Source organism: Melitaea cinxia, chromosome 9, assembly GCF_905220565.1.
Source record: "Melitaea cinxia chromosome 9, ilMelCinx1.1, whole genome shotgun sequence".
NCBI lineage: Eukaryota > Metazoa > Arthropoda > Insecta > Lepidoptera > Nymphalidae > Melitaea > Melitaea cinxia.
Genome location: NC_059402.1, coordinates 17,386,790 through 17,409,102, shown reverse-complemented (window position 1 = coordinate 17,409,102; position 22,313 = coordinate 17,386,790). Strand labels below are relative to the sequence as shown.

The window sequence follows — 22,313 nt, the reverse complement described above, 5'->3', positions numbered from 1 at the left end:
TGACGGTTCGCAGGAAAGTGGACATAAGGTGCCAATCAAACCACTAATTGCAACTCCTCATTAAAGTTTATAGTAGTCTATTGACTGCTACATGTAAAGATGCCTGATGATGGTCCAATAAATGATCGGAACATCGCATGAATTTGCAATTAGTGGTTTGATTGGCACCTTATGTCCACTTTCCTGCGAACCGTCAAAGAATACTTATAACAAATGGACACAACGATAAATAATTATATATATTTACCAGTGTACAATAAGAATTAATGAACAAACTCAAATAGGATTCCTCCAACTAATCTAAGTATTTCAAAGTTCTCAGCTTAGTAAACCGTTGGCTTAAGTTCAATTTGTTAAACTAAATTCAAAGGGTGAAAATTACATTTAACGATATTCGATAATCGAAGAACCCAAAACTCCAATAATAATTAAGTATCAGATAGGCATAGTAATGAGGTTTCAAAAGCAATTAAAATTCCAGCTTAATCCAGCTAAAGCGTCAGTACCTAAACCTTAGTGTTTTGCAGTAATGTCATACTTTGTGGCAAAATATAATGCGCATTTGGTTAAAACAATCAATTATTGTTAATTTTTTCGAAAATATTTTTTTGGTTGCAATTGGAAGCGCTTTTGCGATTTCTTTTTATATTCTATTTTCGACAATTGGCGACAGAAAAATATTTTTTAGTCGCTTTTATCTTCATAACTACGCGTTTGTTAATTAATAAAAATTTGATAAAACTCCTAAATTAGATAAAATTAATTTATTATAATAATAATTTTAATCATTCGTTCGTTTAGACCAATGGCTTTCACTATTGCCAAAATAGTGCAGATGATTTCACCAATGATCCATAAAATGAAAAAAAAATTCTCAAAAATCTGGGGTAGCCCAACTAGGGAGTGCCTCAATCTCCCCACCGTACCTCTGAGAAGACATTAAGCTGTCGGTCCCGGTTGTTACCATAAATATATGATAGCGATCGTTACTCATAGTAGGGATAATATCCGTCAAGCCGCAGTGGAGCAACGTGGTGTAAGAAGCCAGATCCATTTCCTACATGGAGAAAGAGGCCTGTGCCCAACTTGGGGTGAATGTACACCAGTCACTCAAAACATATATCAGCGTATTTGCAAAAGAAAGAATTATAATATATTGGGTCAATTTGAAATAAAACTAATATTAAGTTTCATAATTTTTCTTGTTATATTTTTTAATTCTTAGTTCTAAGTTGTTTGGAAATACAATTTATTACAATATTTTCCTTGAAAGTTGGTTTGTATATTTTATATTGAATTTAATTTAAATTTATAATAAATTAGAATGAAATTAAAAAAGTGCTTATGTCAGCTCCGACACACGACCTTTTTTTTATTTCTCTATTAGTTTCTCCTTAAGAAACGAATAATATATATAAAAATTAAGCAGTTCTATTAAATGAATCAAATCTTCTTTTTAATATTAATACGTAAAGCAATAAATCTGTACCTACCCTTTTTTTAGGAAAATTGCGCGGACAGAGGATAATGAAATTTTGCAAACTTATAGTTTATATAGAGAAGGAGTGCAGAATGCTATTTTTTTTAATTATACATAAAAAATACACTAAATCAATATAAAACTCCCGTATTTAACACATACGCATAAATACTCTTTAGCTTATTATTATAGAAGTTTAGTTTACAACAGAATCTTAATAATGTTCGAACTTATAATTTAAATTAATTATGGTTCAATTTCGACCACTATGCGACCACTAGCTAATTATACTTATACTTGCTTTTTGTATCGGTAGAGTAAATGCTAGTATTTTATAATTACTATAATTATATTACATGAACAGCTTAAAGCGCTGTAAAACGTCAAACAGCGTCACGGAGTGTTGCGTTAGTTTTTTTTCCTCATTTTTTTTTAATACCATGGACATATTATATCGCTTCTTAAGGAGTGAACTCGAATAAATTTTAACCAATAGATAATAAACATAACATTGTTTCCATTTTAATAACATCATTTATCTTTGGTAATACAAATGTCATTATTAAAATTAAATTAAGTTCGGATATTGGATTCATAAAATACCAACAAAATATGTCTTAAATTCAAAAGGTAACGAAGTGTCAGTATTTATTTATTTAATTTTGGAGAAAATGTATATTTATTTGTCGTTAATGTATATGTACATATCTCTCATACATTGGTCATTGTACTCTCACATAAATTACAATGATGTTGGAATGAAGAATTCGTTACTATGAATAATTTAAGGTTTCCTATGTTCTTACATAAACTACTATTACAATATGTCTTAATGAAAATATTAAACAGATTTTGATAAAATGTCCTCTAAAAGTAATATTATAAAGCATTTATGAAACTTTCTAAATATCGTGATTTATTTTGTCTGAACCGTATATGTCACATAAATACCACGGACGAAACCATGGGATAAGTGACAGTGATGTATGTGGGTATATTTTGCCAATAAATTTTCGTATGTTACGTTCAATGATTTAATGCTAATGTGATCATAAACCACAGACACACTGGAATCACAACGAATGTGAAGTAGTCGATCGGTTGAACAACAAATCTACGGATTTGTTTAACGACTTACATATTCTGATTTCATACTAATCAAATCGATCGAGGCACAGGCAACGATAAAATTTAACAACATACAAATTATTTTTAAACATTTTTATCGATTTTTCGATCGATTTTTGATATTATATTAAAAATGTTCAAGCCTCTAACACTAACATAAATAAGATCATACAAATCTTTCAATTTTATGCTCGACAAGTCGACCGATTTTTACAGTTTCCACTTGATTGGTTTGAGTGGTATCATGATATTTTTAGCTCCTCAATATGACATGGAAATTATTTAAATGCTATTTGCAGTTAGCGTATTAACACGAAAATATAGAACAAAAATGCTATATTTGTCGTTTTTGCCATTATTATAAAATATACTCACAACTTTTAAGAATTATTATTTGTAATTTGTGTAAATATACAAGAATGCCTTAGTATAAAACATCTTAATAAATTATCTTAAGAAGCTCCTTAATTATTCTAACAATAACTTATAATTGGTCCATATTTAACTAGTACTCTTTATCACAAATAAGCACATCTGCTGCGAACTCTGACTAGCTTTTATAATTTGTACCGCAATATGTACTTCCTAGCCTCAGAACTTGTGTTCTCCTGTTTCTTTCTCCTTTCTTCTTTTTTCAACGGCTTTGACTCCATCCTCTGTGAAATACAAAATAGAAACATTGTTTAACCGTGAGAACAGACAATTGTTATCTACAAAGTAATAGTGCCAGTGGAGAAACATGATATACATGAGGGTTCATTACGTTAAATGCTGTCAAGTTGTTTATATAAAAAGTGTGTGTGTACTTATTTACACATGTTATGCTTCATTGGCTAGCTATCTTCACGTTGCTAATTTTTTACCCAATTTCCCTGAGGAGCTCTGGTTACTCACCAACAGGAACACAACACTGCTTGAAAGCAGTATTATTTAGCTGTGATCGTAAGATCGAAGCCCAGTCGGGCTACCCGATATTTGAGGAGGAAATTTCCTGCTGTGCCATACCTCAGTTAAAAATCACTATAAGATAAAAAGGTCTTACCTATATTCGTTTTAGGTTTAGGCTCGTTCCAGTCTTGAACATTGCCGGACATGAAGAGGATGAAAAACAGATTGCTCAGGAAGTAAAATGCGATTGATATGAAAAACACCTTTCTCCAGTCATCTGCACTTGTCTGTAAGATATAATTAAATTTATTGCAAACTTGAAAATTGTATTGTCAACATTTTTGAATATCATATCAAAAATTGACCGCTCCAGCGGGATTCGAACCCGCGTCTACGACTGACCGTGTCGGCGCTCTAGCCAATTAAGCTATGGAACGATGTGCCCGCCAGAGCGAAATTCTTGTTATGATGATTTCTATTTTCGGTTTAATTGTATTGTCTTTTTCTGTTTTCAAGAATGTGGTAAGTTTTATAATTCTCTTAAGATTAGGAAGCTCGTGTTTATTTATAAAAATATCTATAATATAACATTTACTCGTACGTTTCGTAAAAAGTAAATGTACAATGCAAGAGTAAAACATAAGAAACATTGAAATATTTTTGATCTACCCGCATAGTTGTATATTACGCACAACTTGTGTTGTCAAACGCCTCTTGGCTTACTTTAGAAATTTGTATTCTTAATTTTGTGATCGTATATTCTAATCAGCTCTATAACAGCGTAAAAACTGATAATAATAGTTACCTCATCTCGGACTACAGCGGAAACGCTCAAAGGGGCCATTATGGAGAATATGTTTCCGAAGCCGTTCGTGATGCCCATCAGAGTACTGGCGAAGTTCGGCGATAGATCGATATGAGAAATCTGGATCGAAATTTGATCATAAATATAAAATTGATTTTGTGCTATTTCTAATTTTTTCTTAGAAGTCTAATAAAAAGGTAAATGTTATGGAGTAATTAAATCAAACAAGGTTGTAATTTTTTTTTCTTATTAAATATCTACAAAGGTTTTACTAGTATTATCTAGATTACCGTCTGATTCACAATTGTTGAAAGCTTAAAGTGATTCTATAGTAACTTTTTAATTTATGGTAAGGAATAGTTGGTGATTGCTGCAATTTTGATTTATTTTTAATTACTGATTCTTAATTACATAAATTAAATATTAGCAAAGCAACTTACCAAGAATCCAACATAATGAGCACCATTTAGTCCCACTGTGATGCAAAGCATCGCAACAGCTAGAGGTATGTGACCAGCTGGTATGTATGAAAGAGCCAGTAACGATGCAGCTGGACCCCAGAAGGCTGAAAACGGAAAAACAAGGTTTAATTATGCTATTCTGAAACTAGACATAATACTATCTATAAAAATTATTAAAATTGGAGTGTCTGTTTGTAATATCAATATAACCGATATACACGATATGTATACCAAAATAACATATTTTACAATATTTGTCCGTCTGTCTATCTGTCTGTCTGTACGTCTGTTTGTTCCACCTAATCTCTGAAACGGCTGGACTGATTTTGACGGGAATTTTACTGGCAGATAGCTGACATAATAAGAAGTAACTTAGGCTACTTTTATAATAGAAATTTATTTATTTTATAACTCTGCGAACTAAAAAATAACTTCTTTGTTAAATTCCACGCAAAGACGGCAGGCACAGGTAAAATAAATTAGTACTTAGAAGGTTAATATAAATTAGTACTTAGAAGCATTTCAATACTGCCAAATGACAGTCAGTTGATGTTTAATTTAGAATTTTAGATAAAGCTTTCCATTACTATGATGTTTCGTGATGCTTCAGTACACACTCTATTTGGTAGACATGGTGTAGGATATAATAACAATTCTATGGTATATAGCGTACATAAATGATTGCGAAATATATAGTAAAAGCCGAAAGACAGACCACTGCGTCTCCCATACAACTTTGTGAGAAGACTATGCCGAAAACTCCTTGCCGTGCCTCTATCTTATGTCTTTATTTTCTATAAGAGTCTGGATTTTTAAATATCTTTGATGATCATAAAATTTATAATTATTTTCATATCATAAATAGTACTGAGACAAATTTTTACTATATATTTTGGTATAAAATGAATAATAATTATGATAAATACCGATAGTGTTAAAAATTTTTCGCGATGTGGCAAGGGATGTGATGTTTCTGTTGATGAGGAACTCAGCGGTCCAACTGAAGATGAAGCTCAAGAGGTACATGGCGACATACGGCAGCGCTGATAGTAAGCCGCTCTGTAAAATGACATTATAGTTTTAAATAATTTCCGTCTTAGTTTGATGGTTAAGTGGATAAATAATGCAAATATTTAAGGAACGTTTTGATTTAAATCCGAGTATAAACGATTTACAGGAAAATTTTCTTAATTCGGAACAAAGACATTAATATCCACGAATCAATTGAATTCAAACACTCAAAAGGAAACTGGGCTGATTTTTAAAATAAAAAGCACATGCCGTGTTTATCAAATAAAATCGTGTCTAGTCTCATTTACTTAAAAAGAAAATATATATCCAATTATGGCTTCAGTTCAATTCAGTTTTAAATTGTAAAATTTCATCCAAATTTTTTCTAAATAAAAGTTCAAGTGAAAAGTTGGACCTCTTACTGTTTTCATTATTTAAGTATATTTAGGTTCAAATAAATACTTACACTTTTAATGTCAACTTTCAGTACTTTGTCCATGTACGACGGCATCTCAGTCAGCAACGTCCAGAAGCCGAGACTCTGACCGCAGTGAGCGAGTAGAATCGACCAGAACGGTAAGGATGTCCAAATACCTTTCCAAGGTACTGACATATTCTGAAATAGCAATAAAATAACATTCATAACATTTAAGCAATAAAAGGAATATTGTATAGAACACAAAGAGAAATATTTTTTAACATGTCGTTTATACTTTTTAATATTGCAGTTATATCCTATATGATTCTGACAAAATATACCCTCCATAAAAATGATGGCAATAGAGGTCAAAAATCTAAATATTGATTTACTCGGTCGTCGTGGGGAGTTATTACATTGTGAAGATTAGATGCTAAAAAGAAAAAAAAAGTTGTATTATGACTCTTTCAGCGTTGCAGAGTGTGTGTAATCAGTCACAAAGAAATATATAATAATTATTATATTAATCTGCGGGTTTGAATGGGAGTCTCTGTCACATACCATTGCTGAATCATCATTATCATCATCATTATTATTTCAACCTATCACAGTCCACTACTGGACATAGGCCTCAATAATAAAGCTTATTACCTTTTGTTCATTAGCATCCGTAGGACCAGTGTTAGATTCGATATATTTCATTTCTTCTTTCGTTATCCACGTGCTTGTGCTTGGAGTCGAAGCACCAAATATAAACCAGAGGACGGACCAAGCTATGCAGGATGCACCAGCCAAATAGTAAACAGACGGCCAGCCCCACTGACTTTCAGACAACACACCAGCTACTATCATCTCGATTATTGTACCCAATTGTGAACCTGAAGACAATTTTAAAATGATTTGGACTAAATTTGCTTCAGCCTGTAATATCCTATTGCTGGGCATAGGCCTCTTGCCCTATGTAGGAGAAGGTTCAGAGTTTAATCCACCACGTTACTCCAATGCGGGTTGGCGAATATATTCCCTACTTTGAGTAACGACCGCTATCAGGTGTACATAAAGTCTGGCCAATACAAATGTTTGTCATGTGCGGGGATCGAACCTGCAAACGCCAGCGCCAATCGGTCCGCCAATATATAAAAAATACAATTGAATTGAGAACCTCCTCCTTTTTTGGAAGTCGCTTAGTAAAGACTGAATTTAAATACAAATCAGCATGATTTAAATTCATAATAAGCTTAACTACGCAGAACTTCATTTTAATTTAGCAAGGTTACTTTGGGAGAATGATGAGTCAAAATATTGTCCAGGCAAGTCCACCAATCGTTCGTAATAATGGCGGTCACCGTAAAGTAATAAATATTGTTCTATTCATCGGCTCGGGGTTATACAACGTATTTATAGATAATGTTTAATACCTGAGTATACGATGGTGCCCATTCTGCCTCTCTCTGACACAGGTGCCCATTTTCCTAATAAACCATGAAGGCTAGGATAAAGCAGACCTTGGAACAGTCCCATAAGTATTCTGCATCCACAAACTGCTTGCCAATCGCCCTGAAATGAAAAAAATGTTTCACATTGAACATTATTGCTGGACATGTTCAATACATTGATCAATAGTTTCATTAGTGAATAAACCAACTTAAAAAATAATTGTGTTTACTCACAAACAAAAAAAAAAATACAAATATAGTTATAATTACGACTCGTCCATCCGCTCTAGATTAGGTAGAACATAGGATACGTTACAATGTATAAGATTCATAGAAATAAGCAAGAGACGCAAACTCAGCGTCTGGTCGGTCCACCCTGACATCCGCTGGCCCCAAGACTGTAGTAGTTAAGCAGAGACATTAAAGCCTCCAAATCGGTTACATGTCTTTCATTTTATTTTATTTAAATTAAGTTAGTTAGTAGTAATTAGTATAAATTGTTTCAAAACGCTCCGAAACCAAAAGTATATAGTCAGTTGTCGAAAAGATATCCAACTAAATACCCATTATTAAAGATCTTTGTTGACTAGTAAACGTAGTGGCAATTGGCTATTGTAGTAGACAATATAAACATTTGTATTTTTTTTATATTTGTGCTGTGTTTGTTAACAGCGACACAATATTTTCATCCCACTTAGGGCAATATTGAGGTATTATTCATATCCATTTAGTTCACGAACTTTACAAACGTATGAAGAAAATATTTTATTTGCATTATTCAGTGCTGTTTTTACAGCTGTTCAAACTGTCGCTGACTCAGGCAGTATGAAAAGTCCATACAAAACATTTTCGTTTCAATTTCACAACAATCGTTAAAATAATGTTATTATTATTTCTGGACGATGTATCAAGATGAAACCTACATCAGATTAAAGAGTTTCTGGATCTTAATTATAAAAAGTTCATCCAATGTCGTACTCTTTGCATGATTCCAGAATAAACATGCAAATAGACAAAAATTTTGCCATTTATAACTTTTATAAAGACTTCCAGACTTCTTTTTTTATAGAACTACGTCTGCAAACAAGCATGCGGTTCACCTGATGGTAATAAGCGATTACCGTAACCTATAGACGACTGCATTACCACTACTACGATCTACGAGTACGATCCGTTTTACAGACAATAAAATATTGCCATTATATCTGCAAAATAATTAAGATTTTAGCGAAATATAAATTTAATCTCAAACTCTGATTACCTAATAGCAAAACCGTCTTACTATCAAACCTATGTCACTCATAATTATTTTCGGAAAGATCCTTGTATCGCCCCGAGTGACACAAGTCAGAAGTATTTTGACCTTTAACTTGGTACAGTGTATTTTTATTGGAAATAGAAAATTAAATCTATCAAATAATAATAATAAAAGTGTGTGTGTCAGCTCCGACACACGACTGGAGTTTACTCCTTTAGATTGACTGTCTAAATAGGCACAAAAAGCTTACTAGTCTAAGAAAAAGATTAATACCATATTATGTGGTTGTCAATGGAAATCAATAGTGCCTATTTAGATAGTAAGTCTGAAGAAGTAAACTCCAGTCATGCGTCGGAGCTGACCCACAAACACACACACGCCACACTTTCAAAAAAGGAGGAGGTTCTCAACTCGACTGAATTTTTTTATGTATGTTACTTCAGAACTTTTGACTGGGTGGACCGATTTCGACAATTCTTTTTAATCGAAAGGTGATATGTGCCAATTGGTCCCATTTAAATTTATTTGAGATATAACAACTACTTTTCAAGTTATATCTAATAATGCGTTTTTACTTGACAAATTTTTCGTCCGACCTACGTTGTATGATACCGCATAACTTTTCACTAGGTGTACCGATTTTGATGATTTTTAGTTTAATCGAAAGCTGATGTTTATCATGTGATCATATGTAATTGATTCATCAATTTATTTCATCGAGATCTGATTACAACTTTTGGAGTAATCTTTGATAATGCGTATTTATTTGACTATTATTTTCGTCGATCTACGTTGTATTACTTGTCGATGTAATTAAAGTCGGTTTTTTTTTCATTTGCGAGCAAACACAATTATTTTAATTTTATTTAATATAAACAATGTCCTGACAATAAATAACGCAAAACAAAAAGTTATCCAATTTGGTGACGTCGTATACTATGTGCCTACTACGTTTCGGCATTTTATTTAAATATATTGTGTAAAAAAAATTGTCCACTACTTATTCATAATAATTACTAACTCAATCAGGGATTTCTTTCTTTTTAACCGACTTCAAAAAAAGGAGGAGGTTACTCAATTCGACCGCATATATATATATATATATTTTATGTATGTTCGGAGATAACTTCTTCGTTTATGAACCGATTTTGATAATTCTTTTTTTGTTGGAAAGGAGATATTCATAGTTTGGTACCATGATAAGGAAACCAAGATCTGATGATGGGATCCCAGAGAAATCGAGGGAAACTTTCAAAAATCGTAAGGGTGACTAGTAAATTTAATCATGTTTTCATTAAGTACTATAAAGCACTACTATTTAATAAAGGTCTGGAGTCGATCTGATGATAGAGAAGAAAAATAGTCGAGGGAACTCTTCAACAATTTATAGCAATTACCTGCTGTTTGAACTTAATTCGTTTCTATTGATGAGAACTTTGCATATGTATGAGTTATAAGTGCCATTTCGGTCTGATGATGGAGACGAAAGATAGTCGAGGGAACTCTTCAACGACTTATACCAATTACCTGCTGTTTGAACTTAATTCGTTTCTATTGATGAGAACTTTGCACCTATATGGGTTACAAGTGTCATTACAGTCTGATGATGGAGACGAAAGATAGTCAAGGGAACTTTTCAACGATTTATAGCAATTACCTGCTGTATGATCATCTGTGTCGCAGGACCAGGTTTGATGATGTAGCCCATAAACACTCGAGGGAATTTCTCAACAATTTACAGCAGTTACCTTTTGCTGATTGACGACCGCTTTGATATAATGGTGCATGTGCCGTGTCGGCGTCGCCTAAACACCGACGGTCGCGGGTTCTATTCCCGCTCGGAGTGGATATTTATGTTTATACAAATATTTATTTTCGGTCTAGTTGTTAATCCTTGTGGTTCTCCCAACCCAGCCTCGGAGAACACGCTAGGCTGTCAGTCCCGGTTGTTATTACGTACACCTGATAGCGAACTTTACTCATAGTATGTCGACGCGTTAGCGCAGTGGTCACAGCACCGGCTGTTGCGCTGGCGTTAATGGATTGAATCCCCGCGCACGACAGACATTTGTATTGGCCATACAGATGTTTGTCATGATCTGGGTGTTTGTGCTTGTGTATTGTGTATGTTTCCGAACCCCCGACATAAGAGAAAAAGCATCCTTGTTACCTACCCATCACTAAAAATTGTAAAATAAAATAATTTTTAACAAAAAAAACTGACTTCAAAAAGGAAACTAAAAAGTGAAAAATAAATTTACTTAGTACAAAGTAATTCGTATTTTGATTTAGTTAATCAGAAATGATTAAATAAATATTTTATAATTTTGAAGTTGGTGCCAAGTAAATACAATACAAATACAACCTGGCTACAATAACAAATACAAACAACACACACACAACAAACAAGTACAAAAAATATTATTAGCTACGTCAAAACAATAACAGAATAATAACATTATTCAACCTAATAGTCAATAAAACAAATTATTTTATTTTATTTTTTTTATTTTATTTTATTTAGGAAACAAACAGTACAGTAATACAAAGAAAAAAAATCATATAAAACTAATACATAAACCAATAAAGTTTCCAATAGTAAACAATTCATTAATAAGCTAAAAAGCACACATTAATCAGAAATAATCGATACACACAAAAATATAAATAATTCAAACAGTAGTAAATTGAATGATTAGGTAAACATGTACGAATAGAAACATTTCATACAATCATCAATTAAACAATAAATAATTAAAAGATAATAAAATTCAGATATATACAACATTAAAAATTAATCATACCAACTATAATACAATCATAATTAAATAAATTTATAACAAAATCAAGCCAACCTACTAGAAATTCATGAATTATGTAAATAATTAATGATAAATTAAAAATTAAAAATTTATTGCATATCGTAATTCACTCCTTAAAGATTGCACTGAACAAGTTGCAAAATCAATGTGATGAAAACATTGGTTGTACACTTTACATGCTCTAAAAGTAAAATTATTCTGCGTATATTTGGTCCTAGTTCTAGGCACATAAAATAGGGACTGATTACGTGTATTAATTTTGGGACACCTAAATAATATATGACTAAGTAGATAAGGGGAATCAATAAAATTACGAAGTAACTTAAATAAAAATATTTGGTCTCTCTCCAATCGACGATTTTCTAAAGAAGGAATATACGGGATATCTTGAATATGCGGCGAAGCTTTATAACTTAAAAATTTTATAAATTTATAATTAATTTTTTCCAATTGAGCAACATGACATTTGTAAAATGGATTCCATACAGTTGAGCAGTATTCCAAGATAGATCTTACAAAAGAGTTATAAAGGAGAATAATTGTGCTGACATTTTTAAAATCACGTCCCACTCTCAACACAAAGCCAAGCATTCGGAATGCTTTAGCAGTAACATAATTAATATGTGACTTAAAAGTCAATTTGTTATCGATGTAAACACCCAAGTCTCGCACCTCGGTAACTCGTGTTATTGGCTCTTGATTAAGTTGATAATTAAAATTAATTGTGTTAGTCTTACGAGAAAAGGATATCACGTAGCATTTTTTTATGTTCAGATACATAGAATTCACTGAGCAGTAATCACACAATTTGTTTAAGTCACTCTGAAGTAGTATGCAGTCAGAATTATTAGATACACACCTAAAAATTTTCATGTCATCAGCATAAAGAAGTATATCTGAATTCTCGAAAATTTTATGTATATCATTTATAAAAATATTGAAAAGTAGAGGACCAAGGTGCGAGCCCTGGGGTACACCAGAAGAAACGGGCACAAACGAGGAAACATGCCCTTTCACTGTCACTGCTTGGCTACGGTTATATAGGTAAGAAGAAAGCCATCGAAGTAGATCGCCATGTATACCGACTCTTTCTAGTTTATTTATCAATATTGCATGCGGTATCTTATCAAATGCCTTAGAATAGTCGGTATACACGACATCCACCTGGTAACCCTGATCCATAGCAATAGAAACGCGATGGACAAACTCACACAAATTACTCTCCGTTGATCTCCCGTCCACAAACCCATGCTGCTGACTCATTAAAAAAGGTCTAAGACTCGGATAAATATTGTCATACACAATTTTCTCAAACAATTTAGCAACAGTAGACAATTTTGAAATCGGTCTGTAATTTTCAACATTATGCCTATCACCAGACTTGTACACAGGAACAACGTAAGATCGTTTCCAAATATCAGGCATGATACCCGATCGTAAAGATAAAGAAAACAAAAGCAGAAGCGGATAAGCTAAAGATTTGTGGCACAATTGCAAAAAAATAGGTGGCAAGCCATCCGGTCCCGAACCCTTATCAACTTTCAACTGCTTGAGATATTTCATAACAATATTAACGGTAAGCTCAATACGTCCTAACGACAAATTACTATTAGAAGACACATTACCTTGGGACCCATAAGAACTAGCAATGTTAGGCGGCGCTGAATAGACAGATTTAAAGTGTTCGTTAAAAAATTGACATATTTTACTTGCATCGGAGGTACACTCATTCTTGAAAAAAACATCTTTAGGTATATTTACTGAAGCCCTTTTAGACCTAATGAAAGCCCAAAAAAATTTACTATTCCTATTAATTTTTAATTCCGATTGATATATATATTTATCATAACACTCAATTTGGACTTGTTTTTGACGGTTTCTCAGATAGCTGAACATGTTGTAGTCAGATACTCGACCATAGATTTTCCATCGCCTATGACAACGCAACTTATCACATATTATTTTTATTAGACCATTAGTATACCAAAAAGGATACCTTTTATCGCCTTTTAAAGTTTTTATTGGAACATATTGCGAAATTATGGAGTTAATAGTATCATAAAATAAATTAATAGCATCAGAGATATCACCGTTACTAAGCAAATGACACCAATCAATACCAGATATGACTTCATTTATTTCATTATAATTTGCATTTCGAAATAACCGTACCTTACGAGGAGTGGAAAAAGTAGATCTATCATAAGCAATACTTAATTTCACCTTAAGTGTGGGATGATGGACATCTTCCTTTGTAAGAGGAGAATCATAGCAACTCACAACACAGTGAGAGTTGCTAATTACTAAATCCAAATATCGCCCATTTTCATTAGGGACACTATTAAATTGTTTTAGGTCTGTAATATTTAAGAAACTGAACAAAGAATCAACTCCAGGGTCACTATCATCGAAGTTACACATGCGCATAAATTTCCCATCCAAATCCCAAATACAGTTCGAAATGTTAAAATCTCCAACTATAAAAAAATTATCATCGGGATGCGTCAAAACTTCATTTGTGATATGTTCAAAACAATCACAGAGAGATTCAACATGGAATCTACTGTGAGGAAAATAGCAACAATAAATATGAAGCTGCTTAAGGAGAGGTCCAATTTCCAAAGGAATAGAGACTTTAATTACTTCACCAGCAAAATTCTTCACATCAATTGATACTGACGATCGAACCGGTATATCTGTCTTAACTGCGACTAAGACACCCCCACCCATACTATCACCACGATTTTTATACTCACGATCACGCCGATATACCAAATATCTAGAATCAAACAGTTCTTCGCTGAAAATACCATCACAGAGCCATGTTTCAGTCAAACAGATAAAATCATAATCCACACCCAAGACGCTCCTAAAAAATGAGTTTGTTTTAGTACGTAAGCCGCGGACGTTCTGATACAAAATTGAGAAATTCTTAGCCATTAACAATCAGTTTAAAAATAATCACAAATATAAAGGTCAAAACAAGAGAGAGTCCAATATTGTACTCAAAGAAGAGTATGTCCCAATATATAATAATAATGTACCCAAAACCAAAACGCAAAAACACACGATATACCATGATCAATTTCAACAATAATAATAATAACAATATAAAAGTAAACACAATCAAACACACATTAAAATTAAAATTAAATAACATAACTATATGTACAATAATCCTCATGCAATTTTGTTTAAATCTTTCAAACCTGTAAAGTGCAAAACTGGACTAGTATCGGAACGACGAGCCATAATACTGCAGTTTTTCACCCACACATATTTATAATTCTTATCACTTGCAGCCTTCTTCACTGATTGCAATAACGTTTTATTTGTGCTGGTGAGATGATCGTTGAAGAATATCGAACTGTTACCATCATTAAAACCAATATCAGTACCTCTGAGCTTTAATTTTCTGACAACTGATAAAAATTCATCTTTCTTCCAGCGGCATAAAAAACGTACAATAATCGGTTTGGTTTTCTTATTTTCAGACTTTTTAGAGGCAACCCTAGTAACGAAATCGATATCAGTACTCATATTTATTTGTAGATCTGTCTTATTAACTATAGTCTGTAACAGAGAAATAAGATTTTCATTTTTCTTTTCGGGAATTCCATATATTTCTACATTAGACTTACGAGCCCATTGTTCTCGATTATTGTTTTCGGACTCGATTTTTTCAATGGAACTACTCAGTTTACCGATTTCGATACATTTCTTAGATAAAACCTTAATCTCCTCCTGAAAACTATCCGTGCGCTTAACCATTTCTTCGAATTTCGTATTAATATATTCCAAACTTTCTCTAAAATTTTCAAATTCTTTCTTAATTAATTTTATTTCTTCTTTAATTGGATTCATAATAACATTGATTTCCGCTTTAAAACTCGCCAATTCAGTGGATATAACAGATTTGATTACGTCGATAAGCGATGACCTATCAGTTAAATCCAAGACACAATCATCGTAAACCTCAGACGCGGCGCCTCTACGAGAATTGACATTATCAACATCGTTGCGCAAATGACACATCGATTGCACTCGCACTGGTGTACTATCATTTCTAGCAGATCTTGGCTGAGCCACCGTACATTCCGGACAAATCCAATGTTTTTTTGTATCTGAGGGTAATTCTTTCCGTTTGTCAGATGGATACAGGCATTTGATGTGATAATTATTACTACACTTTGAACACGACAAGCACTCAGAGACACCTGTCGTCAGGTTGCAGCAAGCAAATTTCATTTTGATAAAATATAACTAATATTTAAAAATCTTAAATTCCGAGTGAAGCGGGGTTTGAACTCAGGCTCGTCACAGCGCACGCGACTACAAAAGCAAGACCCCGTGCCGCTAGACCAAACACTCAATATACGATGCGGTCGAATATTGCAACCAATTCAGAGAGGAAGTTTAAAAGCTAGGCGGAATTTTAAAGTCTTTGTTCTTATGTGACAACGGATGATTTAGAGGTCACTAAAAGTCACCGCGTTTACAACTTATTCAACAAAAGTACTATCAAAAACAAAGAAATAATTGAAAATACACATAGAATTTGATTTTGAAACAAGTACTATAATATGAAACACAACACTGTTCGTAATAAACACGTAAAAAACACTATAAATACAAAGTTTTAAGTAAGTTTGAGACAAAGGATTATTTAGTATGTGTGCGCTCGCGTAACTAGCGCCGAATCTTGATTATGAAAGAAAACTGAATACAACTTATGAGTAGATACTAGAGTAGTTATTGTTTTACTTGGCACCGACTTCAAAATTATAAAATATTTATTTAATTATTTCTGATTAACTAAATCAAAATACGAATTACTTTGTACTAAGTAAATTTATTGTTCACTTTTTAGTTTCCTTTTTGAAGTCGGTTTTTTTTTGTTAAAAATTATTTTATTTGATAAAGATGTTCAATCTTTAAAAAACAATTAATTTGATTTGTTACAATTTTAATATAGATAGTTGTAGATAAAGGAACCTAAAAAATAGTTAGATTTATTACTATTATTAATGTTGCGTTATAATTCATCTGATTTAAAAGGGTTGCTTCGAGATTTATTAAGTAATTTGTACGAATTCATCTCGACCACCGCAGCTCCCTTGAACCGTATTTTTTTTCCAAGGATTCAAATTGATTGAATCTCTAAATAAATGTCTTTAGATAAATCTTTCAGAGGTCATTAGTGATATTACTTTTCTGCGTTTGATTTTTTTTCATTTCTTTTTGAAGTAAAACCTCTTTACGCACGCTTGACTTGGGGAGTAAGCTAGTGGATGTGTGACGAGAGTGTTACGAAAAGTGTGATCGGGCGAGGTGAACGGAAGTTGAGAGGGAGATATAAGTTAGTGAAGATAGAAAGAGAGAGAGTTACGTTGTTACGTTCGTCTAAAGCGCACTCGTTTTTTTTTTATAAATACGGAAATTTTAAAAAACCATCCTCTTTTTATTATCAATAAACATTAAATTTTAAATATTTGAACGTAGGCGTGTAAAAGTTTGCATAAGGAGAATATAGATAACAAAAATGTCGAGTATGAGTTGGACGCTCACACTTAAGATTCCGTATTAGTTGATAAAAACGTTAAAATAACAAGAATCTTGTTGTTCTTTTATTACTCGCCTAGTCAAGCGTGCGTAAAGAGGTTTTACCTCCCTTACCTACCTCTCTGTGGTCCACATAATACACAACCACAAACGCCCAGACCATCTGTATGGCCAATACAAATGTATGCAAGCGCAAAGACCGTAAGCCAGGGCTGTGACAATTTCAAATGTCTATTTGTAATTCAAGTATATCGGTCAAATTCGAGTATAAGGTCTTACTGATATCACAAAAGTATGTACAACTCAAATACCCACTTCCGGGTACTGAATGTTTCACAATGAACATTGCTCATATTTAATTTTTATTTTATTATTAGATCGCTAATAGCACGCTTTGAGTACGGATCTCTAAAAATGAATCACTCGTATTACAAATCTATATGTATAATATATATAAAAGCGAAAGGTCACTCACTCATCACGAAATCTCCGAAACTATAACACCTACAAACTTGAAATTTGGCAAGTAGGCTCCTTATAGGACGTAGACATCCGCTAAGAACGGATTTTACGAAACTCGACCCCTAAGGGGATAAAACGGGTGTTGGAAGTTTGTATGAAAGTCCTATGTTTTTGAAGTAAGAGTCTTGAAATATAAAATGTACGCTCTTTAGATGGTGAGAAGGTGTCCAAATAATGCATCGTTATCTATATATATAAAAGAGAAAGGTAAATAACTCACGCATCACGAGAACTCAAAAAACGCTGGATGGTCTATTCATCCAGGTTGGACAAAGATAAAATTTGGCAGGGAGGTAGATTATAGTTAGCAGACGTCCGCTAAGAACGGATTTTACGATATTCCACCGCTAAAGGGGTTTAATTGGGGTTGAGAGTTTGTATGAAACATATACAGCCTGAAAAGAAAACTAAAAATGTGGTGTATAGAGAGGTTTTATAAAAATAACTATTAAATTATACTTAATTGTGCCTTTTAAAAAGTTACTCAGTTTGATAAGCATTTCAAGTGACTGAAATAAAAAAAAATAATTTGCGTTCACCATCTTAATAGTAATGCATATCTTCATAACCACGCGGAGGTAGTCGCGGACAACAGTTAGTGTATTATAAAACAAAGTCCCCAAAAGTGTATGTGATCGATTCGCTCAAAATCTACAGAACGGATTTTCATGCGGTTTCACCATTGGAGAGAGGGCTCCACCACTGGCAAGAGGAAGGTTTACGGAACGGCTAAGCCGATTTTGATGAGAGTTTCACTAGGAATTTACCGGGAAAACTTTGTGACACACTAATTTCAACGCGAGCGAAGCCGCGGGCATAGCTAGTATTTACATAAAAGCATAGATTAACATTTGAATATTTAAATCTTTAATATATATAAGCTGTGATATTTGATTTTAATAATATATTTAAAAAGTAATGGCAATACCAAAACAGGTCTGTACATACGTATGAATGAATGTATAATTATGTACAAAAATTATTCTGTTAAATGAAGATAAGTAGCCAAATGTGAATGACATGATTTACGACCGACTTCACAATATTACATAAATCTTATTTGAGTAAGAATTAAAGTTATCTTTGATTATTTTCATCGAATTCTAGTTATGTTCGATTGTTTTTATTATTTTTTTTGATTTACCTTTTGACCTTTTTATATAAATTTGATTAATGATTTCTTTAAAATGAATTTTATTATTATTAATAGATATAAATTTTCAATTTAATCGTACTATTTTTAAATATATTATGTAAGAATTTTAAAGATACTTCCTTCATGACATTAATATATTGGACAGTGTTGTGTACTCCGTAATGGAATACATATTAGATAATGATTTGATATAATGTGTTATATGTATTTTGTGGATGTCCCCATAAAATATATAAATAAATAAAAGTATAAAATAGCCTGAAGGCTTCCTCGGTAAATAGACTATGTAACTCTAAAAGAATTTTTAATATCTACTAGGACTGCTCGATATTAGCGCGTTCAAAGCGCTTTAGCTATATAATATATGTACAGGTACATAATATAAAATACATATATAAATTTTACAACCGGGGTCTTTGTGGGAATCGAAACTACAGCCTAAAACGGAAAGGGTGTCAATACTAATTGTGCCAGTCTAAATGTTCTATTTTATTATATTCTTATACTAATTAATAATTATTAATTATGATTATAATCATCCATTTTTGTTAGTGATTATAATCATCCATTTTTGTTAGTATCAATAAACTTATTAAGACTACCATTTGAACTTACGCTCTAGACCCTAGGATCAGTAAACATTGAAATCAATTTTAAATTGGTAGCTGTCGTTAAAATTCCTGTGCAAAAGATGTTGGTAGCTAGCAGAAGGAGAATGAAACTGTGCCCAGCGTTTAACGAAACAAAGAAAAAAAATGTATCTCTTTATATAACTAACGTTGATATAAACTCACCTTAGTCGCAGCGAATGGTACAAAGAGGTTGAGGATGCCAGTGACAGCCATTGACACAAGGATGAGCATCCTACCACCGAACCTTCCAGTCAGCATACCAGCAGGGATCTGCAGAACAATGTACCCCCAGAAGAAAGACGAAAGGATAGTGTCCCTGATGCTCTGGCTCCAGTCGAAGACCTGGAAACAATTAAGATTGATGGGTGGATCCATATCAGTGAAATTTTTTTTGAAGTTTACTTCTTAAATATCGATTTTTACATAAGAAAAATTAGGAGAAGAAAAGTCTACTGAACAAATGACCTCGTTACGTTTTTGTGGCTTTTTCGGTTCCGATAGACGGCGTTTTTTGATTCGTTTATTTACCATTTGATATGGTATTAATCTTTTTCTTAGACTAGTAAGCCTTTTGGTAATCATGTACAATCGAGGAGTGTAATTTATGTGGTTGGTGGGAAAAATGGGGGGTGGGGGGTGGTGGGGAGAGGATGGGTTTTCACCCCCCGGTCAACTATTTTCGTGTAAACCCCGTTGTTACAGAGATAAGGTTAAGGTTAAATTTTTGTTATTTTTGACTCTACCTTGCCTTTTTTATGCATATTTAGACACAGCACGACTGGAGTTACTCCTTAAGATCGACTGTTCAAATAGGCACAAAAAAGCTTACTAGTCTAAGGAAACGATTAATACCATATCATGTGGTTGTCAATGGAAATCAATGGTGCCTGTTTAGACAGTAAGTCTGAAGGAGTAAGCTCTAGTCGTGCGTCGGGGCTGACACACACACACACACACACACACACACACACACACACACACACACATTTTTTTAATTAATTGCGGAATTTATCGCCAAAATATCTCTGTAGAATCTAAAGTTTGAATCGACGGTAGCTTAAGTTTTAAAGATTATATAATTATATGAAAAATGTAATCACATCATATAATAGGTAATAGGTCATACTTAAATTACCCTCCATCATACAGTGTTTAATTTTTTTTTAATTTCAATTTTTTATTTCATGTACATCTTTGTGCTTTTTACATTAACCCTTTACCCCTTACATTAAATCATTATATATAAATAAATATATTTTATTAGAAATTTTGCACTTTAACTATTTTAACTTGATATTTTACAATATTAATTATGACTGTACAGCAAATGTCTACCAAAAAGCGAAAGGAACTTTGTTCCGATCGGGGATCCATAAACCCCTCATGCCATTCTTTCCTTTATTTTTGACTACGATTGGTACAATGTATACATTGTGGGAAATAATGAACGGTACTGTAATAACTGAGGTGTGAAAATGCACGCTTCGAGTAAGAAACGCGTATTTCTTACATTCGATGTATTAAAATCCATTCGATGATATTGCTTTTTTAAAAAAAAAAAAATATGTTTCGATACAAATATTTGGCTATTGTTCAAAATATTCACCCATAAGTCTTTTATTTATGAGGAAATTAATCTACAGTAATAATTTGGAGGTAGGTAATATTTATAAAAATTTACTGTCGAGAAAGTTCTGTCCTTATGTTCAGTCATGATAAATATAAATTTCCAAAAAACCACTCAGTAACTGTTAAGCCAATTGTTGATAAAATTTGTCTCTTACTTGAGTGCTGATAGGATTTAGAAAAAAGAAGTATAAAAGGCTTTTACGGTTTGCTTCACCTGAACTGATAAACTACTGCCCAGTAATAGGGTGTTACTAAAATATTTCGCTCATGGCCAGAGTCTGCTATTGAATAAAAGGATTAACTTAGAGTCGCACGAGCTTCTGAATTTTCACAGCCATAATCAAGAAAAAATGGCCGTGACAACAATCTCCAAAACCCATGGAGAAGCAGATGATAAAACTGCTAGTTTAAATATATACACACAAAATAAATTAATACTTACCGGGTACCCGTAGTTATTTTCTTTTGTCATTCCGATGATAGTCATGCTCATACTAACTCTCGTCGCGTAGGAGACAGTCGTGGACAGGAACAGGAGTAAGACGATGACATGGCGCATCCCTATCAACCTCTCTGAAACAAAAGTTTTTTGTTAATAACAATAGTAATTTCATTTACTTACATTGTTTAAGTTATGGGTGCGTGAGTTTCTTTTTCTCTCTCTTGTAATGTTATTATGAATGGATTAATATGGATGAACGTACAACATACATATAGTCATAAAATATCCTTCTTCAATTTTGGAAGATACGAATTTGCATGTGTGGCGACATCTATCGCGCGAAATACGAACGACTACAAAACTACGTAATTAGAGAAAACTGACGTATGCTACATCGCGCTATCAGAGTTTTCAAAGTGATTAAGTATATATACAATATCCCGACAACAACCGTTGGGGCGTAAGCCCACCAGACACAACTTCCGTCTGGCCGGAGGATCCTCCCTTTGCAATGGTTTATGAGGAATTCAACACCATGTTCCTCCGCGCTCCCAAACTCAATCACAATGTCAATCACCATGTTCCTCTCGCTACCAAACATGTACAAAATCAAATTATTACAAAATAAATGATTCATCTTTGAATCTTTTTGGTATTTGTGGG

At 32.9% G+C, this 22,313-nt stretch overlaps 1 protein-coding gene across 1 annotated transcript; it reads right to left on the bottom strand.

The window, feature by feature from the left end:
- Positions 1 to 2,929: 2,929 nt before the first annotated feature.
- Positions 2,930 to 21,767, bottom strand: LOC123656415 (putative inorganic phosphate cotransporter). Its single transcript, XM_045592105.1, has 10 exons — positions 21,651 to 21,767; positions 19,742 to 19,921; positions 7,610 to 7,748; positions 6,843 to 7,069; positions 6,240 to 6,389; positions 5,689 to 5,821; positions 4,742 to 4,866; positions 4,302 to 4,421; positions 3,651 to 3,783; positions 2,930 to 3,264 (listed from the first exon to the last, which is right to left on the bottom strand). The coding sequence occupies exons 1-10, from the start codon at positions 21,765 to 21,767 to the stop codon at positions 3,200 to 3,202; spliced, it is 1,389 nt and encodes a 462-aa protein (XP_045448061.1). The 3' UTR covers positions 2,930 to 3,199.
- Between the last annotated feature and the right edge of the window lie 546 nt (positions 21,768 to 22,313).

Bases quoted from the DNA above. Each gene is read 5' to 3' on its own strand.
- LOC123656415 (XM_045592105.1), bottom strand. From the start codon at position 21,767: ATGCGCCATGTCATCGTCTTACTCCTGTTCCTGTCCACGACTGTCTCC. The intron at 6,390-6,842 runs GTAATAAGCTTT...TTGCTATTTCAG, and splicing joins CGGATGCTAATGAACAAAAG to AATATGTCAGTACCTTGGAA. The intron at 3,784-4,301 runs GTAACTATTATT...TATATCTTACAG, and splicing joins CCGCTGTAGTCCGAGATGAG to ACAAGTGCAGATGACTGGAG.